The sequence below is a fragment of the Aphis gossypii genome, chromosome 1 (genome assembly GCF_020184175.1).
Source record: "Aphis gossypii isolate Hap1 chromosome 1, ASM2018417v2, whole genome shotgun sequence".
Lineage (NCBI taxonomy): Eukaryota > Metazoa > Arthropoda > Insecta > Hemiptera > Aphididae > Aphis > Aphis gossypii.
Window position 1 is genome coordinate 17,885,082 of NC_065530.1, and position 12,815 is coordinate 17,897,896.

At 25.5% G+C, this 12,815-nt stretch overlaps 1 protein-coding gene across 1 annotated transcript; it reads left to right on the forward strand.

The window, feature by feature from the left end:
• Nucleotides 1–1,453: 1,453 nt before the first annotated feature.
• LOC114128948 (isoleucine--tRNA ligase, cytoplasmic) lies at nucleotides 1,454–9,414 on the forward strand. Its single transcript, XM_027993561.2, has 20 exons — nucleotides 1,454–1,687; nucleotides 2,227–2,383; nucleotides 3,395–3,545; nucleotides 3,607–3,795; nucleotides 3,867–4,141; nucleotides 4,223–4,438; nucleotides 4,508–4,698; nucleotides 4,760–4,960; nucleotides 5,348–5,545; nucleotides 5,624–5,762; nucleotides 6,428–6,601; nucleotides 6,671–7,062; nucleotides 7,135–7,237; nucleotides 7,304–7,519; nucleotides 7,593–7,790; nucleotides 7,854–8,117; nucleotides 8,270–8,340; nucleotides 8,411–8,531; nucleotides 8,837–9,006; nucleotides 9,161–9,414. The coding sequence occupies exons 1-20, from the start codon at nucleotides 1,569–1,571 to the stop codon at nucleotides 9,330–9,332; spliced, it is 3,717 nt and encodes a 1,238-aa protein (XP_027849362.2). The 5' UTR covers nucleotides 1,454–1,568; the 3' UTR covers nucleotides 9,333–9,414.
• The last annotated feature ends 3,401 nt before the right edge of the window (nucleotides 9,415–12,815 follow it).

The following is a 12,815-nucleotide window of genomic DNA, read 5'->3' on the forward strand; positions in this document are numbered from 1 at the left end:
AAATTTAATTTTGCATCTAAATGCATATTCTTAATTTTGTTTTGTCTTTAGGGCATATTTCTTCTATTTTATACTTTTGAAGACATATTTTAGATTAATTAATAATTCTATACGTTTTTTCTCCACTGACGTTATTATTTTAAATAATACAACTAAAGCATAAATTTATTTTTTAATTTGTATCGTATAATATAGTTTTTAATTGTTTACAGATGCTCGTTTTTCCTAGAAGCGCTTGAAAATCACCAATAAAACAATATGATTATTTCATTAATAGATAGGTTAGTATAGACTATAGATAATCGCTTACAATGTGATATCTTAATACTGGTAATTTAAATACTTAAAGTTGTAACACGTTTAACAAATGAAGCTAATTTAAAATACAAAAAATAAATTAAAATATTCCTGTTTTTATTTTTAAATTCAAATTTGGTGATTTTTAATGGCTACAATTTGGCCCCCTTGAGAACAAAATTAGTATATCACTTTAACACTTTATAGCTGAATAATTTTTTTTAACTTTGAACCTTCAAGCTATAAAAAGTTTGAAAAAATAATACAATTTTAATTATTACTTTTATTTTGCAGTGTAGTATTTTTTACTTATATAGATAATATGTGTATATTAAATGTTATTAACAATTTATTCTATTATTATTTTAATTAAAAAGGATAAATTTAATTCATAAATTATTATTTTTTTTTTATGGGTTTTGAATTTTAATGGTAAGTACTGTTCATGGGCGTTGGTAAGGGGGGTTTTAGGTGTTCAAACACCCTCCTAAATTAAAGATAAAACAATTTTAAAAGAAAATATTATGAATTAAATTTAATATATATCTAAGCCAAAACCCCCTCCGAAAATACTTCCTACCTACGCCCATGGTAAGTACTGTTAAATATGTATTTAAGGTTTTAGCACACCTCTTTGATTATTTTGAACCAAGTACCTATCTGTCAAAATGTATACCTAATCCTGTCCAGTTAAGGAATAGTTATTTAGCTATCCCCACTACATGAACCGATCTTCAAAACCGAATTGTTAGATTGGTACAAATAAAGTTTTCTAAGTTTTATTTTACAGGTCCTAGAAACTTATGGCTTGTGTTCAACACAATGTCACAATCGAAGACGATATAGCAACGTATACGAAGTTTATAATATGAATATGATTAAAATTAGTGATAAATAATAGAATCTAAGAATAATCACTTTAAATCGTAACCCTGTTCTTAAGATTAAGGATAGTATTTTGATAATCACAAGAGTAGCAGCAGTACCTACTAGAGTAGTTTGGTCTCCTTATTCTAATCTTCGTGGTATATAATATTATAATAATCATATTTTTAATTCGTGATTATTATCACATGCTAAAACATATTGTAACACTGATAGTACTTATCACGATTAATCATGGTATTTATCATAGAAAATCGTGGTCTTCGTGTTGGTTTGTTAACAACTGTTCGGTGTCGCTCATGTCGGTGACGCTGTGTGGAATCAAGAACGTGATTTACGTTTAATAGTTATTTTAGCTAATTATTTCACCGAATTCCTAGAATATAATGGTGGAACAGGCTGTAGAATACTTAAATTTTCCAAAGGAAGAAGAAAAAATACTTGAGTTTTGGAAAGAAACTGATGTATTTCACGAGTGTCTAAGACAATCAAAAGGAAAACCTAGGTAATCAATTTATAGTTTTTGGTACCTAAACATAACTAACATAACTATGACCATAATTACTGTTTAACAATATTATTTAAGAAAACTGGAAAACAGTATTTGGAAAATATTAAATTATCATTTAACATAATATACCAGTCTGATATCGTTCAAATGCAAGCTAAAATGTATTCTTACCAATTTATACAGTTAAAACTAAAATATATAATTAGAAGAGTTTCTTTACTATTAAATTTAAGAGTGAAAAAAATAAATATTTTATACAGTTATAGAAAAACATTAAAAAAATACCTAATAAATTAGAAAAATAGTTAAATAATGAGTATTGATTGGTAAAATGATCACTCTGTATATAATTGAAATTTTCAATTTATACTTAAATAATTAACTACATGGTAACCTACTGTTATTTAAGAAAGGTATAATATCACATATACTAAGAATCTTTCTTAAAAACTTAACTTTTAAGATTACCTATCTAAATAAACGATTAAAAAGAATATTAAAATGCAAAATAAAATATAATTACATTTTTATAGGTTTTCTTTTTATGATGGACCACCATTTGCTACTGGACTTCCTCATTATGGTCACATATTAGCTGGTGCAATTAAAGATGTGGTTACTCGGTATGCACATCAAACTGGTCATCATGTTGAACGCCGTTTTGGATGGGATACACATGGTTTGCCAGTGGTAATGTATAATATTAAGTTCTAATAGATAATTATCATAACAATTAACCATACCTGGGTTTAAAATTATTGAGTTTATTTAATAATTTTCTAATAACATGGTTACAAATATGAATAGTTTCTTAAAAAAAAAAAAGATTATACTACCTAATATACTTATTTAAAAAATTTTTTGTAAGAAATTTATTTTATTTTTTAATAAACTTTTTAATTTGGTCAGGTACTGAAATTATTTTCAAATATGTTAGATTATGATTAATAAGAAATCACTATATTATTTGCTAGGTAATCACTTTAAACTCAGTCACAATATCAAACTAATCATATAGATACAAATAATTTCTCATGACTATGTAGACTTATGGTATCCAGTTATGAAATGCAACTAAAATGTTAAATAAAATACAAAATTTCCAATTAGTCACTTTACGCATAATAACTAAGATACCCTTTTATGTTTTTAATCATACTTATAAAAAACACTTAGATTTTAAAACTGTTTCTAGTATGTCTTCAATTATACATAAACATTTACAACTAGCAAATCGCCTAAATTCTCTATTTTCTGCATTTTTTTACAACTAGCAAATGTCCAAGTTTTCTATTTTCTGTACTTTTTTACAACTTTGACCCAATACCTGCAATACCTGGAAATCCCCCTAGAGGACTTAAGGTTTATTGTAACATGAACACATAATTCTTATAAATAAAAAAATCATAATTATTATAATAACCCAATAAAATATAATAAATTTAAATATCAAATATAAAGTGTAGCCACTGAGACTAGGTTACTTCTTTTCTCACGTAACTCATTTTGAGTAATGTCATTATGTATTTAAGTACATATGCTTGTTATAAATTAACTTTTATAGATTATAAAGATTATAATTTAAGGAATTATATTTTAATTAGTTTCTAATTTTTTGTATTAAGTAATAATTAACTTATTGACAAAATTGTCAAATTAAACAAATAATTTAGTAGATCTATAATTTTAAATTGTTTTCAGGAATTTGAAATTGATAAGCTTTTAGAAATAAAAGGACCAGAAGATGTTGCTAAAATGGGAATTGATAAATACAATGCAGAATGTCGAAAAATTGTTATGCGTTATGCTGGTGATTGGGAAAAAATTGTCACTAGATTAGGACGATGGATTGGTATTATAATTGTATATTATACTTAATAATGTATTATTTTTAAATTCCTTGATTTTTATAGATTTTAAAAATGATTATAAAACATTATATCCATGGTTTATGGAAAGTGTATGGTGGGTATTCAGTGAGCTTTGGAATAAAGGTATGGTATATCGTGGTGTTAAAGTGATGCCATTTTCAACTGCTTGTAGTACACCATTATCCAACTTTGAATCTGGTCAGAATTATAAGGAAGTAGTAGATCCTGCAGGTTAATAACAATTATAATAAGTACCAATATATTTAAATGTATTAATATTTTACGTGTATTTTATATTTTAGTGATAGTTAGTTTTACTCTTGAAAATGATCCTTCAGTTTCTTTGGTTGCATGGACAACTACACCTTGGACTTTGCCAAGTAATCTAGCATTATGTGTAAATCCTACATTGATATATGTGAAGGTAAAAGACTTAAATGACAAAATATTTATTCTTATGGAGGCTCGATTAGAAACTTTATTTAAGAAAAAAGAAAGTTATACTATCTTAGACAAATTTCCAGGAGAAAAATTAAAAGGATTGAAGTACACACCTCTTTTTCCCTATTTCAAACAAGTAAATTTTAGTTAACACTATTGATTATTAGTTGTTACTTGTTAATCATAATATTAATAATTAATATAATATTATTCACAGTATCAGAATACTGCTTTTATTGTATTAACTGATGGGTATGTATCTGCTGAATCTGGTACTGGTATAGTTCATCAAGCTCCATATTTTGGAGAAGATGATTATAGAGTATGCTTAGCTGCTGGAGTAATTACTAGGGATCAGGATATTATTTGTCCTGTTGATGAAAGCGGAAAATTTGTCCTTCCTGTCACTGATTTTGAAGGCCAATATGTCAAAGTAATTATAAAATTTTACATAATCTTTTATTGACATAAGTGTAATGACTATAATAATTTGTTTTTGTAGGATGCTGATAAAAACATTATAAAATACCTAAAAGAAGCAGGAAAGCTTGTAAGTTCTTCTTCAATTAAACATAGTTATCCATTTTGTTGGCGATCTGAAACTCCACTTATCTATAAAGCTGTACCATCATGGTTTGTACGAGTACAACATATGAGTCAAGATCTCTTAGCTTGCAATAGTGCCACATATTGGTAATAAATATCTTATCTAATAATAATATTGTGATTTTATAGTTTATTTTTTATGTTGTAGGGTACCAAATTTTGTTAAGGATAAACGCTTTGGAAACTGGTTAAAAGATGCCAGAGATTGGGCAATCAGTCGTAATCGTTACTGGGGTACTCCTATTCCACTTTGGGTATCAGAGGATGGAAAAGAAATTGTTTGCATAAGTAGTATTGAACAGTTGCATAAGATGACAGGAGTTCTCGTAACTGATCTTCACCGTGAAACGTAATATTCTTATTTATTTATATTCTTAATTTTTAAATTTTACTGTTTTTTCAATTTATTTTAAACAAATTCTTCATATTAATATTAATAATAATATTGTTTATTACGGAATAAATTCCAATTACATTTTAAATATATAAAGTAGTTACATGATATATATTATGCTAAGTTATGTTAGCCACTTAACATACAATGAACATAATGGTCTCTTAAATATGTCTTGGTTACCATGGTCCATGATTGGTCTATTAAATTTTAGACATTTATTAAATTAATCAATCTTGTGTGCAATCTACCATAAATATCTAAATATTCTTAGCTTATTTAAAGAATTAATTTTTCTAATGACTAATAATACTAATCAATAATCATTTTTTTATATTTTAGAGTTGATAAATTGACAATTCCATCGGCTAGACCCGGTTTCCCACCATTACGTCGAATTACTGAAGTATTTGATTGTTGGTTTGAATCAGGTTCTATGCCCTACGCACAACAACATTATCCATTTGAAAACAGAAAAGAATTTTCTGAAAGCTTTCCTGCAGATTTTATTGCTGAAGGAATAGATCAAACCAGAGGATGGTGAGACTAATTAATAATTTTATTTAAAATTCAGTACATTTATAAAAAACAACGTTTTTAACTAACTTAATTTTTTAGGTTTTATACATTATTAGTAATATCGACAGCATTATTTAATAAGCCGCCATTCAAGAACCTTATAGCAAATGGTTTAGTACTTGCTTCTGATGGACAAAAAATGTCAAAACGTAAAAAGAATTACCCAGATCCAATGGAGGTATTATTATTAATTATTTATTTTGTATTTTAATTTATAATTGTAATGAGGATTGAGGGACTTATATAGTTATTAATACTGTATAATGATATATATGGTATATATATATGAACTAAAAATAATTGTTGAAATAAAATTATTTTATTGGTATAATTTAGTGTAAAAAATAATTTGCATTTTTTTTTTCAAATCTTTCCAAACATACCAATATGTATAATAATAGAATTAAAATTCTGAAAACAAATTTGAAGTTCGCCTGAAATTAACTATTTAATGTATTTAAATATTTTCTTCATCCCTCAAAAATTTAAACAAATCCATACAAAACTAAATTCAAATTTTAAAAAATAAAACGTTATATGTAATCAATTTTAAAATTATTCGATAAAAATATTTATTAACTTCAGAAATTGTGTTATATATATTCATGTACTAAGAAATGTTATTGGATATTTTTTTCATGATTTTATTTAAACAAAGTTTTCGTTTTATCAAGATTTTTCAACTTGTATTATCTGTAATATATTATATTAATGTTGTATAATATGTAGAAGACTTAAAATTTTATTTATACTAATTCATGTGTTGATAAATATTTAAGCTTGTAAATTGTTAAACAAATATTATTTAATTTAAAAAACCAGTTATTAATATTAATTATTTAGGTTGTCAATAAATTTGGAGCTGATGCATTGCGTTTATATCTCATCAATTCTCCTGTAGTAAGAGCAGAGAATTTGAGATTCAAAGAAGAAGGAGTTAAAGAAATATTGAAGGATTTGTTTCTACCCTGGTACAATGCCTATCGATTTTTCATACAAAATATTCGAGATTCATCTGTAAGTGGTTTTTATATTAAATAATAAATATTTTATATATTAATTGTATGTACCGTTTTTAATCAATAGGGAAATATGTACAAGCCAAATAAAAATTATTATTCAGCGCCTAGTGAAAATAAAATGGATCGGTGGATAACATCTTGGACACAATCATTAATCGCATTCATACGTCGAGAAATGGCAGCATATCGTCTTTATACAGTTGCTCCAAGACTTGTGAAATTCATCGATGTATTGACTAACTGGTATGTTCGATTAAATCGTCAAAGACTCAAGGGTGAATGTGGTCATGCAGATTGGCAGCAGTCTTTAGATACATTGTATCATGTCTTAATGACAATGGTTTGCTTAATGGCCCCATATACACCATTTATATGTGAATTAATGTATCAAAATTTAAAAAAAATCGAGAACCTTAAAGAACGTAGTGTTCATTTCCATATGGTACCTATAGTTCAGTAAGTTATTTTGTTTTATTGAAATTAAATAATTTAATTCTTGATAACACAAAACATGTTTATTTTATACAGAGAACATTTGATTGATAAAAATATTGAACAAAGTGTTTCTAATATGCAAAATATTATTGAAATGGGCAGAGTAATGAGGGATCGAAAGACGATACCAGTCAAAGTAATTACTTATTATGATTTTTGTTATTATTATTTTTTAAATAATTCTAATTTTTATTTCTATTAGTATCCTCTTCCGGATTTAAAGATCATTGCTGATGATCCTAAAATAATTGAAAATGTAGAAGAGTTTCGTAATTACATTGAAAAAGAATTAAATGTGAAAACTATCACTTTCACAAAAAACAAAAGTAGATATGTAAAACTTCGAGCAGAACCAGATCATAAAACATTAGGTTCTAGATTGAAGTCCGATTTCAAAAGAGTTACAGCAGCTATTCGAGTATGATAATTTAATCTAATTTAACCTTAAACTTGTATACCTTATACATTTTAAAAACACAATATTTATTTAGGAATTAACAAATGAACAACTTCAAGCATGGCAAAATGAAGTGTCTGCTGCAGTTGAAGGAAATGATGATGATAAAAAACCATCTCTTAAAGTTTTAGAACATGAATTAGATGCTTCTGAATTTAGAATATTATATGACTTCACTGGACCAGAAGCGGAAGAAATGGCTAAAAAATATGAAGCACAATTAAATAATGATGTAAATAAATAAAATTAAAATAACTAATAACTAATAATTAATAACCTTATCTATTAATTGCAGATTTTGGTTTTGTTAAATGTAACACCAGACCAAAATATGTTGGATGAAGGAACTGCTCGTGAAATAATCAATAGAATTCAAAAACTGCGAAAAAAAGCTCATTTGGTGCCTACAGATTTAATAAAAGTTTATTATAATATAAATCCAGAAGGAGATTTATCCAGAGTAGCTAAGGAATTTAATGATTTTATAATTAACGTTTTAAAGGTTCCTTTTATTGATGGACCACCTGTAGGAAATGTGATAATTGAAGAAACTCAGACAGTAATATATTATATTAATATACATAAACTAATCAAAATAATCAAAGCATATTTTTTATTTGATTTAGTTAATAACAAAATAATATGAACTAAAATTGTACAGTAAAATTCTTTTAATGTATATATATATATATATATTTCTATATTTTTTAGCTTAAAGGATCCAATTTAAAAATTGCTTTAACAAAAGAAAATAACGTTCAAAGTCTATTACCAGTTTGCAAGTAAATATTTTATATTAGTTAATTAACATTTTTATAGAAAAAAATATTTAAATTATTTATTTTTTTTAAGATTTGTTAACATAGAACTCCATGGAATAACTCCTAGATATGGTGCTTCAAATTCAGCTACAGTACTTCTTGAAAATCCTGTTGGAAAAAATGTACTAGATATTAATAGTTTGACCAAAGAAGTAAGTAACATGTAAAGTCAACTTAAAAGGATCCAAATGGCATTAGTATACTTAAAATATTTTCAGATAGTTATGAATTAAACTTATATGAATTAACTTTTGTTAAATACCCCTTAGACAATTAATTATATCAATTCGATTTTCATAATATTATTTATAATCTATAACAACGGTTTTCAAACTATGGGTCACGGCCCTAAAGTGGGTCGCGTTATATTTTTATTTATCTTTAGTAACAAAATAAATGCTCATCAAAACTATATAGTCAACCACACAACATATCTTTGTTTAAACAAATGTTACAGGTACAAAGTGTTTTTGGTTTATTTGGAATTGATTTTGTAATCAAAACTGCTGATGGAAAAACATTAGACAATGATTCACTTAAAAATATTAACAATGAAACAATTGTAGTTCAAAAGTATAATTCTTTTGAAACTGTTGAGATTCATCAAAAAGAATCACCTTTTACTCAGTAAGTTGTTTTTAAATGCTCTTTGTATTGTTTTTTTAAACATTTACATACATTACATAAAAATTTTATTTTTATTCAATTTGTTTTTTATTGTTTGGATGCAAAATGTAATTTAAATAATATAACCAATTCTTTAACATTTATATTTATTTAGGTTTATAAATGCCAAATTTGCATCAGAAACCGGAACAGTGTTGCTTAATAAAGATGATGATAAAAATGATTTAAACAAGTTAAAACCTAAAATTGCTCGTATTTTCAACCTGAAAATTGGCCAAATCAAACTAATACAAGAAAATGATGTAATCATTACACAACTAAAATAATTAAATGTATTTTAAATGTGTTCATACTTTTTTAACATCAATATAATTATAAACAGTAATAAATATAATATAAAAAATGTAATTGAGTATATTTTATTTTATGTTTTCATTTTAATTTAATTCCTGTCCAAATTATATACACTCGTGTATAATTATTCTTCATTTAAAAAAAATATTTTAATACAATAAAAAATAAAATACTACTAGTAAAATTGCATAAATTAAAATCTTCATAAAAAAAATTTATGTGACCTATGTTTATAAATATTATCAAAAAATGTTTGTGATTTAAATGTTAGAAACTTATAAAACATAAATACCTATAGTCAATTCCTATAATTATATATAAATACTTAATAGTAATGCATATTGAAATTTATATTACCTAAATTACAAATAATTTTGGATTTTGATGTATACATTAATTGTTAAATTGTTATTGTTTTTTATTTTCTGAAATTCAAAATTATATCGGAATTTTTATATGTTAAAGAATTAACTGTTTGATTAATGGCTATGTTCAATAAACAATGTCAGTGGAAGAGTAGTGATGTTCACACAGAACCTCCTCTACTGTCGGTTAAACAGGAAAAAAAAAGTTTTAAATTGTACGTTATATTTCCAATTAACGAAATAATTGACTGCATTGTGTTGTAGGTCTATTAATATATCATATAAACCTTCATCCTTCACTTTAGTAATTTTTTCATTTTTAATAGATGTGTTTCATGTGTATGAAATACTATCTAAAATATTCAAAAGATTTTTTTTACAATGTTATTTTTGTGTTTGAAAATTTAAATAATCATTTCTATGTATTAATATTTTAATCGATATGGATATCTATTATTTTTATTAAAATTACATATTTTCATTTAAAATACCTACATGAAATATCAATACCGTTGTACTTGAATATAATATTAAGCTTAATACAACTTGAAATTTTATTTAAATTTACAATAAAATAATTACATATGAAAAATATTTATATTCTCGTTGGTTAGTGAATTTTTTATTACTCTTCATAAATCGTAACGGTTCTTTTTTAACACCAAAATATTGGGAATATGCCATTTAATATTGCCCAACTTTTTTTTAGAAACCTTCCCACACTTTTCCTTTCTTCAGTTTAATATGCTGCGCGTGGTTCTCTGTCAGCGTCAAGGCGTCGTAAGTAGGTAGTCGAGTATAATTCATTATTTAATTTTTATAAATATAATTGTGTACGCTGTACACGGTGTGTTTCGATATAACTACATGTCTACATGTATATATATTAGTGCATTTTAAACTAGAAATAGATATATAGATAAGTACGACGTACGTCTGTACAATTGTGTACACAAGAGAATAATATAATTAAACATTTAAACTCGATATTAATATGAACTCTGTTCCCTGATAATCAGGTATACGGTGTGTTGGAGTAGGTGTCTATAATTAATAGGTAGCGATTAATGATTAGAAACTTATTATTACCTTCTACCTAATCGACTGTAACTAAACCATTAAAAAAAAAAAAAAATTTATCATCATATTATTTTGACTTACCTCTGTAATACAACGTACCTAATAATATTATTTAACAATACGCCATGGTTGATTTATGCGGCACCGCAAAAAATAACACTGAAAAAACTAACCCCCCAAAATTTGGTCTCCGAATTTATATCCCCGTCAAAAAAATAACCCCAAATGTGATTTTGCAAAATTAAAAAAAAAAGATGCGGGCAAACGAGAACACTAATTAATATTTAATTATTAAAATAGTGTATAATATTTTATATCTATCACATTATATTGTTGACTATTATTATTAAATTTTGAGTTTTTATGTCATTGCGTATGGCAAAATTGCGTCAAAGAATAATCGATTTTATATTTAGTTGGAGGAAAACACCCATCGATTTTAACATAAGTTACCAAAATAAAAAATTAATTGTCGACAGATCGTGCAAAACTTGCTCTATAAAATATAGAAGAGTCCAAAACCAAACGTTCAAAATCAAAAATCGTTCGAAAAAGATAAAAAAAAAACCTTATGTGAACGATTAAATACTTATCAAATTTTAGTAGGCACATTAGAAAAAAAAATTACATTAATAAAATTTAAAAACTGATTATGAAATATTTATATTAGGTACATATAATTTTTTTTACACAGGTAATATATTATTGACATTGTGATACAAATTTATTATGACTAGAAAAAATTGACATTTTTTAAATCGTATACACACTGAAATTGAAATATCGTAAACATATGTGTTAGATATGTCACATCATTCCCATTATTGGGTTATTTTTTCGGAAACTTAATTTATCCTGCATAAAAACGGTTTTGCAAACTTACGGAGACCGACAGTATTCACAGACCACTTCAATGTTCAGTAAAGCCTTACCAAAGTGTCCTCATACATAAAGAAGAGTTGTAGATATATTGTTATAGTAGTATTTTTATTTTTTTTAACAACTATTAGAGGTAATTCAAATTATTCACTCGTACAGTCGTACAGATTAATTTTTTTCTTTTATTTTTTTCATTTATCTGTTAAAAATACCTATTGTGTATTTATATTAATAATATAAAAACGTTACGACACAAATAAAGTTCTCTTCCATGTAGTGTTAACATTGGGTGAATCTACTGTAAATAATGCGTAGGTAGGTACCTACTTGTAAATTTGTCCCGCACGAAACCGTTTTAATACAATATAGATAGGTATATAATCTCTTTATTACACAACAATGTGTATTGACACATTAGGATGGCTTTAAAAAAAACTTTTTGAATTAGTATGAAAATATATTGAAGATTAAACATATTTTAAATATTCTTCTCGAAATTTCATCAAACACCTTGAATAACGGGTGTTTGTAAACCGACAAACCGACGTACCGTGATATACGTATATATACAATATACCTACTGCATTATTTTGTTGACAATAATTATTTAGTCCTTGGATATTTAATAAGTAAAAGAGATATTTAATCATATTATTATTATTATTATTGTACAATTATTACTATATTTATTCAATTAGATAATATACATATTTTTATTTTTAAATCGTAGAAACTAAATTTCAGTCTATCTATACCTATGTGGATATTGAATAATATTATATAGGTACACAGAAAAACAATGATCAACAAAAAAGCATGTACACCTTTATACCTACCTACTTATCTGGCATTCAGTCACGTTATTTTAAAGACTTCGTGGACTATGCCTAGAAATAAAAGTAAATATATACATACATCAATATGTATACTTAGGTATACAAATTGCGGCAATCAAACAAATATGCTCATTACGGTTAATGCGTTTTTATGTGGAATATATAAATAACATTTGGTTTCATTAAAACATTTCGGACACAATACCTACATTTGCATATTATTTCGAAATCGTTGAGCAGCTAAAAATATGTGTATTGCGCTGACATGATATAGGTATATAGCGGTAACGATAAC